The 26,705-nt window shown below is 38.8% G+C and overlaps 2 protein-coding genes across 5 annotated transcripts in view; one reads left to right on the top strand and one right to left on the bottom strand.

Annotated features, from left to right (window-relative positions):
- The first annotated feature begins 6,468 nt into the window (after nucleotides 1–6,468).
- BLNK (B cell linker) overlaps nucleotides 6,469–26,705 on the top strand; it is a 44,614-nt gene continuing 24,377 nt past the window's right edge. Inside the window, exons 1-2 of one of the 4 annotated variants that reach the window (XM_030453069.1) lie at nucleotides 6,469–6,771; nucleotides 22,662–22,727. In XM_030453069.1, the coding sequence (XP_030308929.1) occupies nucleotides 6,725–6,771; nucleotides 22,662–22,727 (113 nt within the window). In that variant the 5' untranslated portion in view covers nucleotides 6,469–6,724. Of the gene's footprint in view, nucleotides 6,772–22,661; nucleotides 22,728–26,705 lie in introns of those variants that run through there. The other 3 variants (XM_008501995.2, XM_030453068.1, XM_030453070.1) reach the window with 3 other exon arrangements.
- Nucleotides 9,348–26,705, bottom strand: part of ZNF518A (zinc finger protein 518A) — a 56,583-nt gene continuing 39,225 nt past the window's right edge. The window contains exons 4-6 of the transcript XR_003987705.1: nucleotides 15,150–15,295; nucleotides 13,643–13,705; nucleotides 9,348–9,426 (exon numbers count right to left, since the gene is read on the bottom strand). The gene's annotated coding sequence lies outside the window, so the exon portion shown is untranslated. The remainder of the gene's footprint in view (nucleotides 9,427–13,642; nucleotides 13,706–15,149; nucleotides 15,296–26,705) is intronic.

Raw genomic sequence — 26,705 nt, 5'->3', positions numbered from 1 at the left:
AAACATGAAGCAACAGTGTTTCACATGTTTAAAGCAATCAGTAAGTAGCAAATACAGAGAATGTCATGAGGAATGTTCCATAAACTCATGGTTTCTAAGTGCCAGCTTTGGGACACTGCATGGTAAGTTAAATAGGCAGTGTATCAACAGAAATAGAGACCAAGGGGAAACAAAACCATGTTTAAATTGGAATAGTTTTAAACAATGGAGTTTGAGTGCTCTCTTGGCCTGTAACCAAGACCCCTAAATTTGCATTCAGACCTGTATGATCAAGCACAAAACCAGGCACCATGTGACAGCCCAGTGCTAACCCGCTATTACCCCACTCCTCAGCCCCTCAGTGTTTGCTGGCACATCTTCTTACTGGTCTTCTGAGAGCAGAAGAGATCAAGTATATACAATATACTTTAAAATACCAGGCCTTTAGGAAAAGTTAGATCCTGCAACATGGTTACTACAAACCAGTTCAGGTTCAGGTGGTATGAAATTTGGGCTATTTCACTAAACTTCCCACAACTTTGAAAAACAGAACTGTAGTAATTATTTACTGACTTTCAAGTGAATGCAGACTGATCAAGTGAATGCAGGCTGATCAAGCCAATTTCCTGCTACCTACCAGACACATTTGCATTCACATTACACTGCATTCATGCTTGGAGCTCTCACCTTTAGTGCTATCTCAGTGTTAGCATTAAGTCAGAGCTCAATCAGTAGACTCAAATTTTAAATAGATCTTTACATACCACCAAATACTCTCTTTGAAGTAATTACTAGCATCTGAGAGAAACTAAAACAGCATGTAGATACAGGTAAGGAGAAGTACCTCTAAGCTAGGTGAAATACTACAACCTCAAGACAGTAAAATCAGACAGGTATTTCAAAGTGAATTTTTAGACATTTTTAAACTTTGATCAGGAGATTACAATGCTTCTCTTTGTTAGGACTTCCTGAAGGAAAACACAAGCAAAAGTTCACCAAAGCTGTGTTTTAGAAAGCAAAATGTGCAGCATCAGGTAGTTCCCACATTGCCCAGAAGTGGAGAAGTCAAAATGAGCAAATATACTTGCTACTCTGCAAGACAGGTGGTACATTAATCCCATTTTAAGAATTCTTTCCTAGAAAGAACTGTTGCATCCTTGACTCCTCAGCACTTTAAATTAAAAAATTGTCACAATCTTCTCTATTAATCTTGGAAACAAAATTTTACTCATTTGAGAAAGGGTTAAGAAATGGGTTTTATGTTATGACAGACAAGAAATAAGTCTCACATAGTCATGCTATAAAATTGAAACCTGGCTATCAAACCAATTGCTTACTTCAAACCTGATTCCTCTGCTGTTTTATTTACCCTGAAGAGACTAGACTGTATCCACGAGCATTAATGTAAGCTTAAAAGACAGCTTCCTGTTGAAATAGTCATGCATAGCTCACTGAGATATCTCCTCAATGCATTAAAAACAAACATTGAAAAGATTTATTGGTTTTTTCTTGATCTCACTGCTAAATTTTAATGCTACGTGATACAGTTCACAATTCTCTGCTTTTTGTTGCAACTATGTAAAATCCTAGAAGTTCAGAAATTGCAACTTAGAGGCAAGGCTGTACCTATACAGTGGCTTGGAGTTCTCACACTCTCTCCATCAGGTTGATCACTCATCTGTCCTGTATGCCACAGCTCCTGCCTGGGACACATTCCTAGGCTTTCTTGTCATGCAGAGGAGGCTATAGGGAGATGCTGTTGCATCACTGAGCCTCACCCCATGGTGCAGTCAGGATGTGGCTTCAGCTGCCAACCAAGACCAGGAACCGAAACAGGCCCCTGAATTCCCGTAGCCTAAAGACAGCCATAATTTGTAATCCACGTTAAGACAATGGCATCAATGGTCTCCATAAAAAAAAGTATTAGAATCAAATCCTAGGAATTTAAAAGTAAGACATGTATACCTAATATTTTTGTAATATTTAACATTCTAATACTTACAGAAGTTATACTAGTGACTTCAGCAGGAATTCCTGACAACCCCAAAATCATCATAAAAAACATGGTCCGGAAGTTATTAACTAGAAAGCATTAATTTCATTGAAAATCAGAAAAAGCAGTCATCAAACAAGTCAGAGAGAAATGGTCAACCAAGAAAAATCATCTGTCTTGTCAGTGATAGCAGTAAAAGTCTGGATTTTGCCTAATGGTTTCTCTACAAGAATTAGCTCTGCATGACAGTGCTTGCTCTGATCTAGGAAAACCATTTACCAAGTGTTAAAATGGTTCAGACAAGCCTTCCAATCCCTTGTTTCTTTGATACAGGAGCTTTCTATCTACTCAGAGAGGAAAAGTCTTAACAAAAATTAACCTTTATCTTAACAATAGAGTATAGAAACTGGAGCCCTGAGCATACAAGAAGTATCTGGCAATTGGCAGCAAGTTTGACCAAACAAAGATAGGGATACTCACAGTCTCAGATGGAGATGGTTCTACTGAGTCTGGTTTTGACCTTGCCCCAGTGACCTCACAGCTTTTAAACAGAAACTAGAACATGCTGCCAGTGTGGGGCAGCATGTACAGGGAATGAGCTGTCAGGAAAGAAACATCTGAGGCTAGCAGGGAAGGTAAAAAATAATTTTCATTTCTGAACATCCAAGATAAAAAGAAGTTGCCTTTCAAAATACTTTTCTTTATTAGTATAAACAGAGAATTACACAGTTATGTTGGGAGAGAATCAGAGAGACAAATGCAGACTAATCAACATTTGCAGTGATGATGCAACCACGTTGCAACAGTTACTGACATTTAGAAAATCTGTCCAAGAATTTAGAAGAGCTTTTCCAAAATTTCAATGGCATTTTGAGCATAAAAAATACAAATAAAAAAGCATGCATATTCTGTGACCCATTCTGCCAAAGAAGACTACTGGCAAACCCTGCCTTACCTGTATTAAACCATGGTGCTAGGAACTCAGCCTGTATCTTTTGTAGTCATACACCAAAACTAAAGTTACCAACTATTTCATCACCAAGATGGTAAAGCCCATGCGAACGTGGGTTCTTATTCATTAGATAAGAAAATACTACTTAGGTGCAAGGGCTTGAATGACTATGCTCTAGAAAACCAGAACTGTGGAAACATATCTGCAAGAAATCTCATCTAAGACATCAAGATATATTCTTCTGGTATATTGTTGTGCTCTGCACCCCTGGTACCTGTCCTTCACCTCAGCTGGGCAGCACAGTCTGGTCCAGGCTGCCAGACCATGCCTCTGGGCAGCAATGCCTGCAGGCTGGTGGCCACACTACTCCCACTGTCCCAGTTGGTCCCTTATGGTGCCAGGGGGGTGGCACAGGCATCCCTCAAAACAAATCCCTCTCTGCCAAGACTAGCACTTACAGCTGAGGAGTAGGGTTTCACGTTAACCATAACTATGGTGAAGATGCCACCTACATGGTAAAACAAATCCCAGTTCCTCTTTGGCATTCTCCAAATGAGCACATTATGCCAAAGTTGCTGGGGTTACAACTGTAAAAATAGCATGGCATTATGTTTGCTATGTGTCTCAAACTTGGCACCTCCAAGTCCTCACAGGGCTCCTGAAAAGAAAGGCAGGGTGTTTCCTGGAGTGGGAGTTACAGGGGCCTTGGCCCTTCCTCCAGTCATTGTTCCTAGAGACACCATTTTGGGGTGACAATTAACACTGGAGAGATGGAGGAACTGCTGTGACTCACCTGCCTCAACCCTGATGCAGGACTGCAGGGCTGTCCTTGCCAACTGCAGACTCTGGTTTGTGCCTCTCCATGTGGACTATACAAAAACCCTCTTGATCACAGACACAATCAGTCCCCACATGGGCCAGAAGTTTGGACTCTGAAACAACCTGCTGTGCAAAAGAAGCAGCTTAGGGCTGTCTGGAGGGACTCAGGCATGTTCTTTATTTAAGGTTTGTGGTTGTCCTAACTTGTAGCACCCGAAGAAGCTTTCTCAACATCCGGCCAGATGGCCAGAGAAGATATTTGGAGACAGATCAGAAAGAGCTACACAGGCTGCAGCCATTTTCTGGTAAAGCTACACTGTTTAGATCCACATATTTTTGAGGCACATACACAACAAGGTGGCCAGAAGAAAACACTCTGGGTTTAAAATAACTGTGGTATACTGGATCCTGTGTGTGCTTTTTGAGTTGTGTTTTTTATTTCCCCTGTTCTATATATCATATCATATTATATCATATAATAACATTAGAATGGTTTGGAAAGGATCCTAAAACTCATCTATTTCTAATCTCTCTTCATGGGCAGAGATAGAGCATGGGCTTCCAGTAGAGCAGGTTACCCAGATCTCTATCCAACCTGGCCTTGAGCACTTCCAGGGAGGAGGCATCCACAAATTCCCTTGGCAACTTGTTCCAGAGTCTCAACAACCTCACACTAAATGATTGCTTCCTAATGTCTAATCTAAATCTACCCTCTTACAGTTTAAAACCATTAACCTTTGTCCTACCACTACACACCCTTAAAAATTACCTCCCCAGCTTTTTTACAGGAGCAAAGAGAGTCAGCCTAGCCCACATAGGCTGGTACCTCTGCTAATTCTAGGCTAGGACTCTTTTATTACCGAGAAAAGATCCTCGAGTCAGTATGTTTTGGTAGTAATGGATATAAAGGGAAGATGTGCCTTGTGTAAATCTGTATCAGAGGGCCAGGGCTGTGAGGACAAGCATTTGCCTCCTCTTCCTCTATTGCTTTCCAGACAGGTAAAAACAAGCCCTGATGCAGTAATAGGAAAGGATTTAGCTTTTTTTAGCTACAAACTGCTAGGAGATACTAAAGTGAAGCAGGGCTGTGAAATGCACCATATGTGTGCATGGAAGAAGCAAGCAGTCTGAGGTGTGACCAGTGGAGATGGACCACAGCAGATGCCACAAAATCCAATGAACAAGCCTCATGCAATAGAGACTTTCTTAGGAGTAACTTCTTAGCAGCAGTACCAGTCTAAGCAGTCACACACCTTAGTCCTTCCATGCCATGCTGCACCCTCACAAACATCTGTGTACTGAAAAAACTCAGGGATTCAATGCAGTTAAAACCCCCTGTTCTGTAACTTTTTGCAAGATCATTTGCAACAGACTCCTTCCCCCGTACTTTTCACTGCACAGCTATACAAACACATTGGCCACCAAATCACAGGGACAAGAGATCCTGCATGAGCTGCACTGTCCTCAAGCCCTGAGTGCCCTAAGCATCACCAGTGTCCCCTTCCCAGAACCAGCAAGGTGACAGCACTGCGAGGACAGGCAGGAAAGCCCTCTGCACCTGGGATTTGTTGAGTCAGGAAGAAAGAAGGCAAAATAAGTGTGGCAGTGCCAGTGACAGACTGCCACCAAAGATCTCAACAGGAAACAGCCTGGGATTTCTGCAGCATTCAGGCAAGAGGCAGTTGTGTAAGAGCAATTGCTGCCTGAGAGTACTGACTGAATCCCATATTGTGACATTTGTTTACATATAGTGGGAATGTTATACAAGCAAAAGGTAAAGTGGCGCTGCAATATATTTGTACCCACTTCTTCATATCACCAGTGTTAATTTTAACTGACTCAAAACTAATTTAATTATCAAGATAACTTTCAGGGAGTAAACTTGCAAAAGAGTCCAGTTCACTTCCAGCTGAGTTCACTTCACTTCCAGCACATAGAGCTGCTTTAGCTTATGAACTAAGCTGCAGGCAGTCCATAGACGCGGAAAGAAATGGATGAGTCAACTCCAAAGGTGCAAAGTAATCAGCACTTCAGTATTAAGAAAACATGAACATGTACTTACCTTGCACCCCAGAAAAAAGCTGCCTAAAAGTACATTTATAAAAGGGGGGGCGAGGGGGAGGAGAATGGTTGAGCTTAGAGATATCAGAGCCATAAAACACAGATCAGCTGTGAATATCTTGGATGGGAGCAGCCTCACCCTGTGTTCCTGGAAAGATCAGGACTTACTCCTACCTTAAAGAAGAAGGGTGAGCAAATGGGGCTTTTACTTCTGTGACAGTTATTTTTAAAAGACTGGGGATAAAAATGTTATTTCTTTAGTCCAGCAAAACTTGTGAAGGAAAATCCCCACAGCAGCATGTTGATACCTAGCACATGTTCGCTGGGAGGGGGACAATAGGGGTGAGCAGGAAGGAGCCAAGTGCCTCCGTTGGTCCCTGCAGCGTGCTAAGACACCTGGGGCTGGACTCTCAGGGGAGAGCGGGTTACCCAGCCCTGCCACAGCCCACTGCAATTCATCTTAACCTGACCCGCCATAAAGCTGGGCATCCGAGCTGCAGCCTCACCTTTCTCCAAGGCCAAGCCAGCTCTTCACTAAGGCATTCCGAAAGGTCTAAAGGGAGGAGTGGCTTGGCGAGGCCACGCGTTTCCATTTCCAAAGTCTCCACCTCAACCGCCGGGGCCGCAGCCACCTGTGCGCGCAGCCGGACAGGGCGGGAGAGGGGGCGGGACTGAAGGGGCCGGTCCGGGCTTCCCGAACACCGGGTCCCTCCTTTGCCAGCGCTTGCAAGTGGGACGGAGAGAGGCTTCAACAGCTCGGCACGGCCGCGATTTAACCTACCGGAGCCTTTGCTGGTAGGCAAGTTTCTGCTGCCCCGCGAGTCCTGGCACCAGGAGGGAGCCGAGCCCGGGAGCAGGAAGTGGCCGCGCCGACAGGTGCCGGGAGGAGCGCAGTGTGTCCGCGTAGGGCAGCGCGGAGCATGGACAAGCTGAACAAGCTGACAGTGCCGGCCGGGGAGCAGTTCAGGTAGGCTCTGGTCCGCTCTCCTGCTCGTCCTCCAGTGGCACGGAGCTCGGCGGGGTCCAGGCGGTGAGGGCTGCAGGGGAGCACCGGGTATAGGAGGGATCGGGAGACACCGAGGCACAAGAGTAAAACGAAGTTATTGTTGCTTGGCAGGGCGGTACAGGGAAGTGTGGAAGGTAAATACAGGTTTGGAGGGATTAATCGGGCACAGATTTCAAAGCAAAATGCGTGTGTGCTTCATCTGCACTGAAGCTATTTTTCACAGCTGTCAGTGAAAAAAGCGTTTTCAAAGCTGTAAGAAAATAGCCTTTAATGCAGTAAAATTTATAAGCCTTATACAAATTAGAAAAATTGGATTAATTGCTTAATGGTTTAATCAGTGTCCTATGAAGATGGCTTTTGCAGTTCGGTATTATTTCCTAATCTTCAAAAGAACTGGTAGAATAGAGGGAACTGGAAAACGGGAAATGTTCCTAAGTGAAGGAGAACAACGTTAAATATAGGCCTTGAGAGGAAAAATGCTGAAGCTGACCATTACTGCAGTATTTTTAGTGTGACTGAATTGGTGTGCTGGTGGAGTTGGCACCTCATGGCTCTTTCATCATGACTTTTTTCTGAATAGTTAAAAGAAGTCCTGTGTTGGATTGAAGTAGCATAGCAACTTTTTCTTTCCCTAAAAAAATAACCATGAAATACTGAAAAATGTTGTTTCTAAAATAACTTGCACTTAAGCACTTGATACTAATTTATAAACTGTTCTCAAGTCTCTCTCACTCTCTTTGAAAGCCTTCATGCATGCTAGAATTTTCCCTTGTAAAGCTAACTCTGATGGAAAGGCATGTCTTGGGATCTGCTCTTGCCATGCTACTGACATATTGGGAGCAGGGTGTGTGTACTTCAAGAGCTGCAATGACTTTTATATTCCTCAGCTAGGTATGCTCAATAAAAGCCGAGCAGGTTGCATCCTACAGACCAGGCAAAAAATTTCTGGAAGACTAGATGGATAGGAGAAAGAAGAAAATTAATTTCCCCATTGTCTGCAGTTTATCACCTTAAATATTCTAAAATAGTCTGAATGGTGTCAGGTCTTAGTGTTGGGTCTGAACTATCTCAAGATAATGAGTAATACAGTGGAAGGCCTGATGCTAACAAGAAGGTGAAGAACTAAAACACATGCTTTCCACTGGGATAAAATTATAGCCAGGATGCATTCTCTGCACCTTTGCAAATAATTAGAGTGGGATTACTTTCAAGTGTACAGGAGAGGTCTACATGGAGGGTTATAATGGTCCATAACTTGTTTTTGAACTGATTCAAAAGCCTTAAATCAGAAAGACAGCCATCACATCTGCTGCATCTGTACCCTGGCTCAGACTCTTAATCTTGTTCCAAATTTTATTTGTTGAAAAATAAGGAAGAGGAGGAGGTAGCTCTGCTTTTCTGGATTATCTTGAAGTATTAAAAGGTGCTTTTTCTCTCTTCCTCATGGCCAATTCACCTAGGAACACAGGAGCACACATTTCTCAAACGTGTGTTCTCTCTGCATTCCATGTAAGTGCGTACCTGGTTCACTTTGAGCAGATTGAAATACCTCCTTAGACAGAAACCTGTATATATGGCTACAGGGCCTTACTACAGTACCAGGATTTTTAAAACTTTAGGCAGAACTTTCAATGAGTACATATTCATAGTAGACATTTAGGAGAGATGTGCAAATATAGGAAAAAATCTGCTTAACAGCAGCCCTCCTCCCTATTTGAAACAGCCAAATACCATCCCCTGCTACATGACTTTTTGACAGTGCAATCAGCTTCCTAATATATTCTCGTATCTGCGTGGTAGAGGCATGGATAGTACAGTTTGTTCTGAATGCTACATCAACTAAATGGTAGTGTTAAAAACGTACCTTCTTCCATATGCCAAGATACAATGCTGAGAAGTATTCCTACCACAGTTTCAGTTGGTGTATTTACAATTTACATTTTCTGAAGACAGCTTTCTTAAAATTTCTTAAAATTCTTTTTATTTGTAGCAGCAAAAATTAAAGTAGTATTGCTATTGAGTCAGTGTCTGAGTAGAGCTTTTGGGTTGGTTTTTTTTTTTTGTTTTAAAGTGTATACCTGAAGATCTAGATATTATGTGGTTTTGCTAAGCTCATCTATTCTCCATGGGTATATTTGAGTCTACCAGACCTAGCTTTTTTATTGCATTAGCAAGTCCTATGTCAGATTTAAATTCTTAACAAATTCCATTTGTCTAATTATTGTGACAGTAAGAACTGTGAGTGTTCTTAAGTGCCTCTTTAACTGCCATATTGTAGTGTGAACATTGTTTGCAGTTAAGTCACTCAACTTTATTATCAGTTGAATAGAAATGCTGGAACTTAATGGCATTCCAGTACTATTTTTGTATAGTGTTTTTTTATGAGGTACACACAGTATTACACAAGCATTCCCTCAGAATACATTGTGTGTTCCAGTTGCTGGAACAAGAAAAAGAAGAAAAAATCAAGAAAAAATTAATTCCAAGGCTTGGTTACTTATAATGAGAATTTAATTTGTGGTGCATACAAATAATTTGGTACTTTCAAAACATGGAGTGAATACACAAGCAATAGCCATACCGACATGAGGGGCTCTAGTGTGTCTTGATTTCAACCTGAAATTCAGAAAAAAAATTTATTCTGCTGAAAAATGTGTACATAAATATATGCATGCATAATTAGGGACGATAGGTGGGAAAGCAACTAAAAATACAGCACCAAACTTGCTGACTCTTTTGTGATTCAACTTCCTTATACTATGTGCCTATGATTCCTGGTGGCATTAAATAATCTCTATCAGCCTTATATGACTCTAGTTTAGAATCTGGATATTACAAGATTCTGGGGAGATGTTATGGTAGCCTTCCAATAATTTAGGGGCCTACAAGAAAGTTGCGGAGGGGCTTTTTACAAGGGCGAGTAGTGATAGGAGAAGGGGTATTGTTTGAGGCTGGAAGAGAGTAGGTTAAGATTAAATGTTAGAAATTCTGTCCTATGTGTGTGGTGAGACACTGCAATAGGTTGCCCACGGAAGCTATGGAGGCTATGGAGCTATGGAGGCTCAATATCTGGAAGTGTTCAAGGCCAGGTTGGATGGGGCATTGAGCAACCTGGTCTAGTGGGAGGTGTCCTTGCCTGTGGCAGGGGAGCTAGAGCTTAGATGATCTTTAATGTTCCTTCCAACCAAAACCATTCTATGATCTCTTCAGACTTGCTGCATTTTTCTTATTACGACCATAAACCTTCATACTACCCTCTGCTCGTTGTGATACATAGCTGAACACACTAAGACCCTTTCAGCGGCATCATTACCACTACCACTGCAGTGATGGGTAAACCATGGCAGGAACCAGAAGTGTACTGCATGCTTTCGCATAAGGTCGTGCAACCAATAACTTCCAGATCACAAACAGACTCTTCCAAGAGTAGAGTTTCATGCTCTTTTTAGATTACTTCATTAATTTGCAGTAGTTCTTACACCCAAAAAAACCTTAAAATCACTCTCTCCAAACATAACTCCTAAATGAAAAGCAAACGAAAAAAAGTAACTGACTTTTTTTCTCAGGTTGGACAAGTGTTTAAATTTATTTGCAACATCTTATTTCAATATTCCTCGCTGAACAGGCGGATTAAAATCCTAATTCTATTAAAAACAAGAGGAGTTTCCTTAAAGCTTGGATGTCAGTTAGCTGTATATCAAATTTGAAGGTATTTATGGTCTTCACTAATTTCCTACTAATAGAGTTAGCATGACTGCAACTACAAGGTCTTTTCTTTACCAGAGGATTTTCTGTCACCATTTCCTCTTGAAAGTCTATAAGCAGAAAAATAATTCACTTGGAAGTGAAATTATATTTAACCGTAAACTGCTACCTTCTGTGTATTGGATGTTGTAACATGAGAGCATTTAGCTTTTGAGAAAATTAATAGGCAATATCTGAACATTAGTTTTGCGCTGTAAGAAAATGTTATTACAGTAGTTATACTAATTCCTGTTCATAGTGAATTGTAGCAAACAGACTTGAACTTAATTGTTTTTTTCAAGTCAAATTTTAACATAGTTTATTGCATCAATGGACTTGAACAAGGCAAAATGGATGTAAAATCAAAGTTAGTGAATGCTTCCCATGACAGAACTGGTCACTGAAGTCCACATCCAACTTTGTCCTCTATTCCCCACATTTAGTTTCTTTCTCCAGTGGAGGAAAGACTGTGCTAGTGCCCCATTACTGAACACTGCTCAGTGGTATAGAAGCACAGATCAACTCTTTCACATAGGTTTCTCCAGACCAACCTTTTCTAGTTACTCATTGCTATCTCATCTTCACAAGTCGTGGCCCCTTGTTTCTCTTTTTCCTGCTCTGTTCTTTTTTTTTCTAGCAAAAGCCTTGTCTGTGTCTATTCTAAGGCTCTTCAGCCATAACAGCCATGAAGGTCTTCTGAGACACCACTTCCAGCAGCATTCTTTCTCAATTTCCACTTTTTCCTGGTAACTTTCCACTGCACAGTTACACTTTGTCATGACAGCATCTTTTGTGGTGCACCCAAATTTTAGCCCAACGCAGCGGGGAAAGGAGGACACCAGCTAGATTTGCCATGCTGATCAGTAGAAACAAAAGTTCTTTCTGTGGGATTGTTGGGTCCAGTTTGTCATACAAAGCATGGGACTATGCTTAAATGATGAAAATGTTAGCCCTCTATTTCCTCTAGCTTTCTCTCAGTTTAGACACTTCATAAACTTCTCTTACCTCTGGACTTTGCGTTTCATATGTCATTCCACCCAAACTTCCTCCAGTATCACTGTAAAAAACCCTTTTTTCATCCTCAGTCTGACTTCCTGGTCAAATTCTCTTGTTGCTGTTCCCTCTGCTCTTGCTTAAGCACAGCATAGCCCCCACACAGTCTGTATTTGTTGTCTTTTCTTCCCTTCTCCCCACAAAGGCATTTAACTATCCCTTTTGAGTTGTTTTGGGTTTTTTTGACAATTATCATTTTTCTTTCCGTCTATATCATCCTCCCTGGAAACAAATAAAACAAACAAGCAAAACAATTTATTTATTTTTTTTTACCTAAATCACCATGTAGTAAATTTTTCCATACAGAATTTCCTACTTATTATGCTGTTTATAGGGAAGTATGTTTAAGTGTGACTGTGATCTAAGTTTTAAATGAAAATATGACAATATGGACAAAAATCATGGGGTATAATATTGAAGAACCCTGGTTTAATCCCTGCATGTAGGTAGCAGTGTAAGAGTATGGCCTATTTGCAAGATCAGGTGTCATAGAATCATGCAGTAGCTTGAGTTAAATGTCATCCAGTCTGAGCCCCCCTGCGATGAACAGTTCTGCTTAGTCATTCAGCTTATGCTGGCAAGATTGTTCACTGGCATAGCTTATTTCACCACTGCCTCATGTACAGTCTTCCTAACAAAATTAAGTCTTCTAGTGACATATTCTGCTAAAACAACTGCCCACAGCAGAAGCATATCCCAGCTGTAGCAATTGCAAATTATATCTTAGGCCTGTGACTGCCAGTTATTCAGCAAAAGCTGAATAGGTTGGGAAATAGGGAAATAGGTTGGATCTGAAATTTTGGCCTTGTTTCTTCTTTTTTTTTTTTTTAAGTCAAATAAATGACCAACTAAACAAGCCAATTATTACATTTTCTTGGCCATAGAAAAAATAATAATTCCAGAAAATGGCATAACCATTTTTCACCTTTTTTTTTTTTTTTTTTTTTAAACTATACCCCATACTGCTGTGGAGACTTCTACAAATTAAATCACTATACCACATTGCAGGTACTCAGTGGCATGCTGATTGCAGAAGAAAACCATTTTGTGTTTTACAGATTCATTCAAAACCGACATGCAGTATACTACAATATGACATGATTGATACTTTTATTTTGGAAGGCAAATATGCTTTTTTTTTAATTTATGATTTTTTCCAATCATAAAATCTTGGGGAAAAAAAAAAAAAGCCCTCCACATTGTTATGGCTCGGAAAATACCATTAGATTATCAGGAGAGAACGATGAAGCAGTACCCACGTCGGGATAAATTGCTATAAATGCCTCTTTATTTGAAAATAAATTGGTTTTTTAGTGGTTCCCTTTCTCACCTTGAATGATTGTTGCATTAGAAGACTGATTTTAGGTTTATGTAGCATCTTTTATACTCTTAAGTACCCTAAAGAACCTTACAATGTGACAAAAGAATTTGAAACCTGGTGGAAAATGATGTCTGAAAGTGACAGCATTTTCTCATTTGGCTGTAGGGATCCATTTTGGTACACTGTGAAAGGACTTTACATACTGTATAAATAAGTTCATTTTGTGACAACCCTAGGAAATGACTGAGAGGTAAAAGAAGTTTGGAAATTCTGTTAGAATTTTATCTGAATCTGTTAGTATATGAAATTTCAGACAAGTTCGTTTTCCAGACATAAGTGAAGCCAGATGTACAACGCTACAGGCTTATGACCTCAAAGTAAATTACATACTACACAGTAAACACTTTAGAAAGAATGAAAATAATGCATCCTGAGGCAATAATATGAAAAAACACGAGCATATATTTTTCAAGCTTAATGTGAGAGCAGCTGGGTGAAGTAGCTCACTTATTAATACACTTATTAATTAATTACACTTACTATTAATACAAGTGACTATGCTGTAAGGCTAAATGATTCCTTCATCTCTTAAAATATGGACACTACAGAAGCTGTAGTTATATGGCCAATTTAATATAAATTTGTGCTGGTGCTAAAAGAGTAGCTCTCTTCCACCCTCCCAATGCCCCTGCTTGCCCTGCCACTTGTCTTTACCTTTGCACTGGCACTAGGGTTCCCATGACCATGGGATGAAGCTGGATCTGATCCTGCTAATATCTAAATTGACAAAAGAAAAAATAAGTTAGTCTCCCAGAGCTGGGCGTTCCATGATTCATCCTAGCTAGATAAGCACAGAAGAGCAGAATTTCCCCTTTCAATGGCAGCCCACATGGACTTTATTAAAGTTGCCATATAGCTGTAGGAATCAAAATACCTCTCCAAAGTTTTAACAAAATTTAATAGGGTCCAAAAAAAAAAAAAAAAAAAAACCAAAAAAAAAAAACCACAAACCCCCAAAAACACAGAGGAATCCACAGCTATCTTCTTGTGGATCCCTGCCAGTGCCACCCCACATCTATGGTGTATATAATGCTTCTGTGTAGCATTATATACTTTAAGCAAAAGTATAGAAGTATATACTGTCCAAGTATAGAAGTGTTTGTTAGTTTCATCAGTTATATATGTCAAAACTGTGTGTGCCATCCTGTACCCATAGTTTTGTTTCTAAACAGGTGGTAAAATTCCTTCAGCTGAAGAGAATTTAGTACTAAAGGCATTAAGCTTAATAATTTTAATGCTAAAGCCATGAGATACAACATCTGCAATTTTTGCCGTAAGCATAACCCAACCTGAGCAAAAATACACAGAGGAAATTAGCTGCAACACTTCATTTGCTAACTGGTAAGAAAAAAATGAAAATTTAAAAAAATTATGTTGTAGAGAAGAGCGAGAGAGATCCCATCTCCTTTCACCTTGGGCACTCCTGAAGAGGCACTGCCTGAGAGAGGGAAAGATCTTGTCAGAGAATGGATAAGGAAGTACTGGGCCATAAAGCACAGTTTAAAAAAACTTGCTGAAAGTCCAGTTGTGGGGGTTTTTCCTTGACTCTCATTCATTCTGAGCAAGTATGAACAGAACCTGCAATAATAATAATATACTTTTTAAAGAAAAAAATTGGCTCTACAAAAAGCAATGCAAATTTATAAAATACTAAAATTATTCTCTTCTTACCTCTATTTGATGTACCTAGAACCCCTATACATAAAAGCTACTGTCTTGGAACCAGTCTTAGTGACTTGTGAATAGTGAGCAGCATTAAGCTATCTGGGGTTATTCTGTCTCTAAGAGTAGCCTAATGGGAGTGTTTAAAGTTTCAGGCCATATCCAGAAGCTCTGCTCTGTTTTAGTTGGCTATTAGAGTACTATTAGGTAGAGCAAATTCATACCACTGTGCATATAATGCACTTTCAGCTTAAGGATAAGTGTTAAAAGGGTGCTGAGAAAAGCCACCCTTTCCCCTAATGCACACAGCACCTTGCCTTCAAGCTATTGAGCCCATAAAGTTTTCTGGCTCATTGAAAAAACACAGTCATTGAACTTATTGGAATAAGATCACTACATTATAAATGTATTTTAGTAGCCATCTAAATGGCACAAATGAAGACTGCTCTCAGATCATGAAGTAAATTTATGCATCTTAACACAAAATTTAAGTACTTACCTAACTTGATGGTAATTGAAGGTACACGTGTGCTTAAACATCTGGTGAAATCTTGGTCAAGCTCATGACATGAGACACAAGCTCATGACACATCCACTTTTTCAGTGTCCTTCAACAGGTGACCAGAACTAAAACAGTAGTTTTAGCTGGAATGGAAGAGGAAAAAGAGGAGGAAAAAACAAAGAACCCACTCTGTTAGAACACAAACTCGAAATTAAGCCTTTATCTTTATTGTTCAATTCACTCAGTTTTCCTACTTTTTCATTAACTTTCCTGCCCTTTATGTTTCTGTAGCAGTCTTTTAATGTACACACCTGCAGGAATGACAGAAATTTTATCTCACCTTTAAAAAAAAAATGCCCGTAGAGTTTTGGTTAATAGTAACGTTACTACTGACAGGTGGTAATTTTCTGGGTCCATACCAAGTCCTGTCTTTATTCACTTCCCTGCAATGACTTTGTACTTCCTCTTTTTGATAAAATATAAAAGCTACTTTGTTCTTTTAAATTTATGTCCTTGGTCTCCTTCACCTCTGAGTCTGTAGGGTACTAGTCCTTCAGGGAGGTACAGCACTCAGTTTTAACTGTAACTGTATTTTAGAGTAACCTAAAGCAGTTTCCTTCTGCTTTCAGAAAAATTGAGTAAGCCTTGTGAACATAGATTCTTTGTGCATTTTTTTAGTTTCTAATGCATCAGCTCACATCCAGACAGCCAGTGCATAAAAGGGATCAGCTAACTGAAAAGACTTAGAAAAGAGAAGGCTTGTCACAGAACAGAAAAGATCTTTTAACTTCATGTGTCAAGAAGTGATGTGCAATATTCACTTAGCATATCGTAATAGCTAGTTAGTCTCACAGTCTTACAGTATCACTGTTACTTAGTTGGAATTAAGGGGAAAGCAAGTTGGATAAGAAGGAAGATGCATCCAAACTGAAATGCCTTCAACTTTTATTAAGTATCTATATTTTAAAAGGTATAAAAAAAAAAAGTGTCTGGTCATTGCTGCTTTGTGAGAGTTAATAACAGCTCCCCACAAGCAGTAAAGAAAGATAACAGGAACTGGGTCTACTTCTCTGCTAAACACAGGAAAAGCAATTGCAAAAAATACCATGCAATGTAAACACATGAAATCTTTGGTATTAATATACTATCAGCACATACTCAGAACAAGCTTCAGCCTTGATCTAAAATGGGGAAGCAGTTGCACCAAACTTTTGGTGTCATTGAGATGCCTTTAGTTGTCTCAGCCCCACTGATATATCTGCTTACATTCTTTCAATGTATAGAATTGCCAGTCATCTCAAAGTAATTATACTATTTAATGTAATGTTAGAATTGATTTGTGTGAAAGATATATTATGCCTTTCTTTACATGCTATGTACTTCCATACAGTCAGTCTTTGTTGGAAGTAAAGAGAAGCTGACAGCTTCTTAGTGAAGGTTATATAGAGGGTATATGAAGATGAAAACTACAATCAATATTTAGCCTTTCTGTGATTCTGTGTGCACTGTGTAAACACACACCTGCTCTAATTATGGGGTTTGCATTTATACAAAATACTGGATGACTGAAAAGTGGGGAGAATAGGATGTTATTCAGACTTTAAAAAAAAAATCAATACTCTTGACTATAAATAGGTTAGTTTTGTCATTTCCTCTTGTGCACCTTGTGGACATAGCAGAAGACAATTCATTGCTCCTGCATCCTCTCAGATAGGCATCTGTAATTGCCTTCTCCCCATAAGCAGTCTTCTTTCAACTTTTCTTCAGAGCTTTGAGATACCTTTACAGATAAAGATCAAAGGCTCAATGCATTGAATTTAGGGTTTGGTGTCACAGTTTACAACCTCCAGCTCCAGATTTCTTCCTCTCCCATAGTGAAATGCATTGCAGGGGGCTGCCTGTGATAAGTCTCCCAAGTGGATGAGGCACAGTAACCTCCTATCCTGGCTCAGCAGCAAAGCAAGCAGTTTATCTGATTGCACCTCAGGAACTCAGCTGTGTGTTTATGCATTAAGCACACATAACAGCCTTGGAAAACAGCAGCTCCAGCCTAGTCAGTTAATGCCAGCCTGTGTTTTCTTGCAAGGGGACTCCACTCTTACTGTTGCAGGTAGCCTAGAAAGTAGAGGTGTGCTCCTCTGAAGCACCTCAAGGAGACCCATCTAGAGGAATTAGATGCTTTTTGTATTTTGGAGTTTCTTTTTGCCTTCCACTGCATGACTAGAAGGGGGAGGGGGAAAGTTGTTTATATAATTTAATTGTTCTAGATGCACAACACTGGCACATAATATGAAATTACATATCATGAAGATTCACACCCAGTTCACTGAGATTGGTGTTCTTTTACAAAGACCATGTCCTAATGGAAGTCCATTGTAAGAGGGGTGTTGCTTTTCTTGTTCCTTAGTTTAGTTTGAGAAGACAGTCAAGAGCTTCAAGCTTTTAAAAACCTCAAGTGGTACTTTGACAATTCCCCTTCTAGGTCCATCCTCTGCTCCCAGCAAGCAGGAGTCTCCCCCTTTTTCCAGAAACCATAACTTTTTTATTTCTTAATGTGATCACCTGCACACCTGTATATACAACTAAAAGCTAACAGAAACACAAAATAAAGACCAGCTGGTGAGGACGTGGTGGAATAATTGTGCTGTGAGAAGCAGTAGATAAGGGGGCAGGGTAGGTGTCCTCTTCCTTTGTTAGTTTCGTGTTTTAATGTGGGTTTTAATAACACAGGAAGCTGCAGTAACTTTTTTACTCTTTAATTTTTGGGGTTTTTATCTTCTTATAACTTAGCTTTTATTCTCCATATTCTACTATACTATTCCTCACTTTGTGTTTTCTTTTTTGTTGTTTTTTCTATAAAAATTTACAGCTTAAACAGGTGGAATTTTCAGGGGATGTTTTTGTTTTAATTCTGAATTTGTACTTCCTTAATACCATTCTAGGTTTCCACTGCTAAGTGTTTAAAATTGTCTGGGAAAAAATTACTACTTTTTTGTTCTCTTGGGATCTGTTATTCTACCTTTCTCAAGACAAAAATGAGAGCTACACCTACCTACAGTCTTACTTTAAGTGAATTGAGGTAGTAATGATATTCAGAAAATGGGACATTCTAGACAAAGAACTGCAGGCTACATAGTCAGTAAGAAACAGATGTATCCAAAAAAAGGAATAAAAAAATTACACTGGAGCACTGGAGTGCAAACTCTTTCATTTACAATGTGATGATTTCTTTAAAATTATCATTACTATTTCAGAATCAACTCCACTTCATCTATTCAAATCAAACTGGCATTAGGAGGAAAAGCAGCAATATGCAGGTCACTTAATGTTGAATGTGTCAATATTGCTTGCAAAGCTTGTCTTGCTAGATCTGTCTGAATAAATCCTGTTCAAAATTCTGCTCTTTTTTTAAATAAACAAACTGGTCTGTTAGTGCAGCTGGGGATTTTTCAAAAGGCACAACAGATAATTCAGTCTTGTAAGGACCAGAAATTTAAGGACGTATAATTCTAGACCTCCAAATAAACAGAAAGAAGCATGCCTGTAATGTAGAAAACTTCCTGTGATTCATTTAAAACTGGTTTTTGTTTTGCCACCACTCCCTACTGACGCTGCAGTCAACCCTGTTTCCAAAAACATTATCAGCACCACTCCCAACTCCACGCGCACACGTCCGTACTCACAGCCAGATGCACTCAAACAACTGTGCCCAGGCTCCCACTCTGGAGACCATGTAGTGTATTCCTACATTCTAAAATACTGATAACCAGTGTGTGTGCTGAAGGTCCACATTACTGGATTCTCTGTGCACAAGTGGGTGAACCATGCTCTTCATGCACACAGGAGATTCCCCTTTTTTCCTTGGAGCAGGGGGAGGCCGTGGCCACTGAGGAGCCATTCATGCCAGCTGCTCTGAGTCATAATATGCATATTTATATAAGATACATTTATAAATGTTTTCACAGGTTTATAATGCTGATAAGTGCAATGTCTCAAAAACCAGTCTCAATGGTAGGAGAAATTCTTATTGCATATCTGTCTGAAAGAGGGACAGATCCCTCTTTCTCAAGTCTGGGGACTCTGCACCTCATCACGCATCTGAACTGAGACCTTGTTACACACTTTACAAAATAAACCAGAAAGAAGAATATTTTATCTTTTTAGAATTATTTTAACTTTCGAAAGCTTTTGTGGGATAGCTAGTATGCAAAATAAGCATCCATCTGATGTGGGGATCTGCCACAGGCCAGGCCCACCCATCATCCTTTGCTTGACATACATTCCTCATATGCTGAGCTGTGACCAGATCAAAGAGAGGGTGGTTTTGTTTCATTTTGGTTTATCTCAAAGCAGCTCTGCCAGTCCTTGAGCATAGCTAGGTATTTTGTAATGCAACAAATCCTTCTTTCAGGGTATATTGTATTTGCCATGATAAACCTTTCTGCCTTCCTTTACATATGTATCACAGCTAGTGACCTCTTTTCAATACACCTGATAATCCTGAATTGCTGGAGGTCAAAATCTGATAAGACTGGAAATAGCAATGCTAGGCTAAAAAAGCCTTTCCTTTTAGGATTCCTTTGACAGTCTTTTGTTATTCTCTCCAACATGTAGAATTTCTAATTTATTTATTAGAAAACAGAAGTTTTTAGCTCTTACAGCCACAACTTCGAAACTCCTCATCTGGAGAAGTCTGGAGAAAGCTATTCTGTGTGCAGTGAATTTGTGATCAAAGGGTCCCATCCAGTCTATACCTTTTACAATTAAATTGGATCTCAAAATAGCTATGTATTGCTGAAAATTGTTTTCAAAGATTAAGTGACATAGACTGCATCTTTATCTGCAAGCCTGATTTTACATACAAAGCTCTCAACCAACTGAATTAAGAGTTGTGTGCTTATAGTTAGAAAGAACTCTTAAGTTTCACCTCTGAATTACCTTTAATCACATGTAGTGCAAGGTAAAACTAACATTACTAATTATTTTCATTTACAGTATTAGCTGATGGAGGTCCTTGAATGTTTCTAGTATCTGTTCATCACAACAGAACAACTAGAGAATAAACATTAGTTAGTAATGAGGTCCTGACTCAGACATGTTGTCAAGAAAGAAGGTTATAGTTATGTACCTGCAGCAAGGGCTGTCTACAATGGGCCACAGTAGCTTCCTTTTCTAGATACTCCCAGGGCTACTGCTCTGGTACGTTCCTCCCACAGTGACATTCCTTACCTGGAGTATTGGCTTAAGTAAAGAAAAATATTTGAGAGCCAGACAAAAAATGTTTGAGAGACAGCCAGGTCCTGGCAAAATGTTAAGCATATAAATGCTCTTCTGTGCTTCACTTTGCTCATCACTCTGGAATGGCCTTTGGGCTTGGGTTTGAGACCCCTAAGATTTGAAGAATCCTCTTGCTATCGGCTTTAACTGATTCTCATTTTTTCTACAAGTCAGAGAGTTCTTTGCAAAACTTGTCAGTTGTAGCTTACCGTATCTTCTAGGACCCCAAGAAATCTCAGTTTCTATCTAACTGGACAGACTGGTTTTTGCACCTTGTTCAACTTCATGGGTCAAGGGGGATTCCACTTGAACTGGAAATCGTCCAGGTGTGATGACTTCCTACACTTAACTTACACTACTTCCTTACGCTTCTTACCTTACTTACCTTTCTACTTCCTTACACTTATCCAGTGTACATGGAACACCTCTTATAGCCTAATCAATTCACCTAAATGTGACCAAATGAAAAGCAAACTGCTATGGATACTTGTAAAACCCACATCAAAACTTATAACTATTTGTTTGTGGGTGAGTTTTTTTAGACACTGAAGTGGCAGTATAAAATAAAATCGGTCATTTAAATAATGAAGCACCTTTTTTCAAAATAATGATGTAATTTTGCTAGTGTAAAGATCCATTAATGCCAGAGGTGATCAATAAGAAATATTCAGATCTGAAGCTATAGTTAGATAATTTTTTTGTTTAGGTCCTGTCTCTAATGAACAATAAATATGGCAAGAAAAATAACTGGTGCTTACAAGCATTTGTGATTAATGGCTGGCAAGCCATTTTGAAAAGGGCACAAACACTTGCAAATAACCATTCTCCACAAACTGGAACTAAACCATTTGAATTTCCTCTCATACTTTTCATTCCTCATTATATTTCATTTAGAGACACTGCCAGGTGCCAGCTGCGGCACAAGAAAGAAACAGTAAACTCTGGAAAATGGCTATTTATGATATTTCAAGCATAACCAGAAGTTGAATCTATTAGGAGAAAAAAACCCCAACAACAACAAAAACAAAAAACAAAGCATACCACAACCTCCACAGAAAAGCAGGAGGTCTTTTAAGATCTACACGTCAGAAATGCAGATTTAATTTATCTGGTTAGTTCAGATAACGATCCAAGCTGTTCTTACAAATGTAGTGCATGGTTGCAGGAAATTTCGGAACATTTCGCTGTGTAGCTGTGTACCCATTTTTCACACCTATACCTATTATTTTTTCATATATCAGCAGGTAACACTATATTCTTTTGCTGTGAACTGGTAGTATGAGGTTTGAGCAACAGTTAAAGAAGTGCTTGCAAATTCTTTGACAGTTATTCTTTTTTTTCCTTTCTTTTTTTCTTTGTCAAGTTAGGAACCTAAAAAGAATAGGTTGAATTTTTTTTTTTAAAGTAAAAATGGGCAAATATTTAGTCTTTAGGAACACTTTAAGAATCGGGCACATGATCTAGCTTGTCAGAGTATCTTGTATTACAGAGTTGCTGAAAATCTATAATATCCTTCAGTTGAGATGAAATAATGAAAGATGAAATAATGAAAGGGTCAGATCCTTCAGATCCTTTCATTAACTATGTTAATTAACATTGTTAAGACTACAATTAAGCGTTAGTAGTCATTTCAGGATTCCAAAAGCTGACTAGTCAATTAGTTAACTGTCCTTTTCAAGTAAGTCTCCTAAAGTCGGATTAATTGTACTATCTACTACAATTGCTCTAAAGTCAGTAGCAGAGGTAGGAAGGTCCCTTACAGCATAAGGAATGCTGTATTTTTTCTCCTTCCTATTATGGCTACAAATGCCATAAGAATGAGGTAAACTGTCCACTGATAAGATCCATCAGAAATCAGAGGGCATTTCCATTATAGCTCTGGAGTGTTGTAAAGTCTGAACAAAATGCTAATACTGAAATATTCTTAACTATTAATTTAGGCAATTAGGTTCTTTTCCAATATACTTACTCGTACATTGATTGTTTAAACTGCACTCTAATTGTATTAAGAAGGATAATACAAATCATGCTAAAGAGCTCACATAAAAAAGGGGGGGGGAAACTTCATACAAAAATTATTTAGCAACTGAGCTACTTACTGAATATACATTAAGCATTTTTGTTCTCTGAAATATAACTAGAAATGCATGTTTAATATTTTTCTTAATTTATATAAATTGGTGTTCAAACACATAGTAACTTATAATGCTGGCTTTGTTTAATATCTTACAGGAAGCTTCAAAAGATGGTGCATGACATCAAGAAGAATGAAAGTGGGATAATAAACAAGTTCAAAAAGTAAGTTTGAAATGCCAGCCCTAGTCTTATCAATTTGGAGAAATTCTGATGTTAGCATAATGTATAGTGCTTTAGTGATGGGATCATGTTACTCTGGGGGTATTGTACTTCAGTGTATGTAAAGAACTGCAGTCCATACTGTGGCCTACAGACTTCTGTCAGTATTAAAAGTATCACAAAGTAATTGCAGAACTGGCTCCAATGGGAGGTTGTGTTTCCAAGCCCTGAAAAATAGTATTTGAGTAAAATGCATTTTTCTTGCATGTTCTTTGTGAAAGATCACCGCTGCTTGGATTTCTGCCATTCTCCTCAGGCCACTGTTTAAGCTTACCTGCTGCAAATAAGTCTTAATTTGAGCTCCACCTTGAACCAACTGGTCAGACGTCATTGTTAGAATTCCCATAAAAATGCTAGGTCCTCCTGTGTTTCAGTTTCATAAAACAAACCCCAGTATTACCTAACATCTTTATTTCAGTAAGAGGTACTAAACAGCATACATACTGTCACATGTATAAGAGTATCATAAAATATTCATGTTTATTTGTACATAGGCATTCCAGTAATTCTGTATCTTTGTAACATGAATATTCCAGTCACTGTTTTCAGTCAAACATCTCTTTAAACCAATTAGCTTTTTAGCACACTTATTCTTAATGCAAAAGCTCATTTGCATTGAGCTTCCATTTGGATGCAATTTTTTTCATTCAGATGTCTTTCTTTACATGAGTCATTGACAAGTACTTTTAGAAGTTAATTAGTACACAGTATGTGCAGTGTTTCCAGGACAACCATATCAAATTCTAGAAATACAGCTGTCCTACTTAAAAGACGCATAGACACATTATTTAAAATTGCTTTTACAGAGGGATCACAGTGGGTCACATCAAGAAAAAGGTGAAGTATGGTTTTAACAAGAGCTAATTTTAGGTATAGAAGAAGCAGTCAGTGGGCTGGTGGAAGCAGCAGAACTCTGCCTGGTTTGGCTATGCAAGAGCTCCAGCCACCCAGGCTCCTGGCTGCCACCCCCTGCTGCCAGCCCAGGTGGGACTGTGTCTGTGGGGCAGCTGCTCTCCCAGGCAGAGGTGAGCGATCCACCTCCAGGAGCAGCAGCTCAGCCATTACCCTGACAGGAGGAGTAACCTGAGGTTGCAAGGCTTCCTTTGTGGCCTCCTCTTGACAGCTGTGTTTCTGTCCACAAACCTTGAGCGGGCTCCAATGCTTACACCTGATACATCAGGTAGATTCTGAAGATCACTTTTTTAATTTACTCGTCCTCTTTCACTCCAGCACTGCTGCTAATCACAGTAAATTACAGTCATGTGGTATATGCACTTGTGACTTTCACAAAAGCAGATTTTCCCTTAAAACGACACTCTTTCAGTTGCTTGGATCTTTACTTTGATCTAAGCATGCTTTTGTTTTTAACACAGCATGTGTGTAAATTGGTAACCATGTTCAGAGATCCATCTGCAAAAATCTGTTTCATTCAGAACCTGTTCACAGGGAAATGCTTCTAGGCTGTCCAGGCTTTTGGTGGATTTTTGGAGGGGAGAGAGATTGGTTTGGTTTTGTTGTTGCTTTTTAATGAAGAGTAGCTTCCTACTATGCAGTAGTAGTTTAAGTTAATGTAACTGCACATCTAACTCAAATGCTTCAGAGAGGAAAAAGGAGGGCAAAAACAGTCAACCTCAGGTGCTGCTATAATTTGAGACAACAAATTATCTCCCATAGTTTATGGACACAAATTCTTTTGTTAATCAGTATTGCTCTGACTGCATGCCCTTCCCTGAGAATAAGAGGGAAAGGACAGATGCGGCAAAAACAAGGGAAAAATAAAAAGAACTGAATGTATCTGAGGCTGGGAAGGTCAGAGGTGCCATCATTAAATGCAAGATACAAGATTGCTGCTTTAACACTGTAATTCTTTGATTTTCTCAAGATTTAAAAAAAAATCCACAAAAAAGAGCAGGCTCATAAAAATTCTCTTAATATACAATGGCTGCACAAAGTTCACATTGTACCTCACTCAGCTATAAGAGTACAAATTGAGATATCAGATTTTTATATATATATATTTATACTTATGGTTCATAAGAATCACATTAGTCTATTTTGCAATTATGAAGATCAGAAACTTTTTTTTTTTAATTGGAGAAAAAATTCTCACATTTCCACATGACTTCATAACTCATAGCACGAGACTTGCAGTAAAACTGTGAGTTTACAGCACTGATAAGGATATGTTCAAGAGATGCCAAGCTTTGCAGAATTGGTTGACTGCCTGTTCTTGAAATCCACTATTAAGACACATCACTCATCTGTAAATCATAAGCTTTAAACCTCTAGGTTTTGTCCACTGGAATCCTAGATCCATTGGCATATCCAGCAAAGTCAGTATTTCACCCCAAAGTTTTGGTATATGCTGACCTACCATGTTGAGTAAGAAACTAGCAGTTCAGTTTACTCACCTTGTTGTTCTATCAAAATTTCCTTAGCAAAGTCATCAAAATCAGTGTGGTTATTTGTCTAACTGCACACAATCCAAATATGTGCATTTCTTGACATCACATTTTACGCGTGACCTGAAGAAATCTCATCTGCTTAACTCAGCTTCTCAGTTGTATATGTTTTTACATCACATTTGTCTGGTTTGTTTTCCTTATACCATTTACACTTAGGTGGTAACTTCAGGCAGAAAAATGGAGTAGTGTCACTAAATGTCTCTTCAATATGCATAGAACACATCCATGATAAAACCCTTGGTCGTGGGAAAAGTGTTATTTTATGAACTAAACAGGGAGAGAAATGTACTAAAAGCAAGCCACACCACATTTAAAGGAGAAAACAGTATAATATCTAATTTTAACTGTATTCTAAAGAAACACAAATTCCAACATGTAGCTGAATAGAATATTTTGAGTGCCAGGTTTTTAATTAATCTAACAATATTTCATCAAAATAAATATTGATAACTCCCAGCCATATGCCTGTTCGCTGCCACAGCATGTTGTAAAGAAAATGTGTAATTTGAGTAGTAATAACACTTTAGGAAAAACCTGTTTAAAATTACTTTTCTTGTACAATTGCCAGCAACTTGCAAAGATATAACAAACTATTGCACTAGGTCATGAGACTACAGTCCAGGAAAAGTTTGTTAGCTGTATTACACCTGTTGGAAACTCTGAAAGAGTTCAATTAATATGTTTTTTGAATCAAAACTGTGATCTAGTGAACCTAATATATACTATAAATACTCAACTTGGTAAAAATGTCAATATAATGTTTGTAAAACCTATTAAGTTGAAACAGTTCCTAAGATGGAAATGGACTTTGTACAGAAAAATTAAAACACAGGTTTTAGGCACATCTTGAATGCTGGGAGAGGGAGCAGAAGTACTAGTGAGGAAATGCATACCTAGGAAAATCAGCCTAAGGGCTACTACTGCTTACATTTGGTTACTTGTCTGGATGTAGCCAGCAAAATCAAGTGTTGCTAGAGCAGAAAGCCCAGACCTCTCCTCTAATTTATATAAAAAATATCCATTTAATGCAGGAAAAACAAAAATGTGCTATGGATTTGAAGCATGTGATTAATATTTGCAATTCCTACAGAATTCCTTACATAAGAAAAGCACATACCTAAACACCTTGTTGGGTCATTCTCAGCATGCTGTATGCCGAGGGGAAATTTCAGAATAGGTTGGGTTTTTAAATGCAACAGTTTGTTCTCCTAACAGTTAGCATGAAGTTCTGTACATTTCTTTCTGTTCTTGGGTGAGCAGCATTTAAATCCCTTTATTTGAAATGTGTTAAATGCTACCCGGTTGTTTGTTGAAGCTAAAATGTGTATTCTGTGATGTCTTATGTTGCTTTTTAAAACCTGTAAACATACTCTCAAAAATGTACTTGGATTTTATTGAGTCTTTTAGAACTGAAATTTCTCAGGGATATTTCAAAATCTCCAGATTTTTTTTTTAA

The sequence above is a fragment of the Calypte anna genome, chromosome 6, assembly GCF_003957555.1.
Source record: "Calypte anna isolate BGI_N300 chromosome 6, bCalAnn1_v1.p, whole genome shotgun sequence".
Taxonomy (NCBI): Eukaryota; Metazoa; Chordata; class Aves; order Apodiformes; family Trochilidae; genus Calypte; species Calypte anna.
The sequence above is the reverse complement of the archived record's forward strand: the minus strand, read 5'-3'. Positions and strand labels throughout refer to the sequence as shown.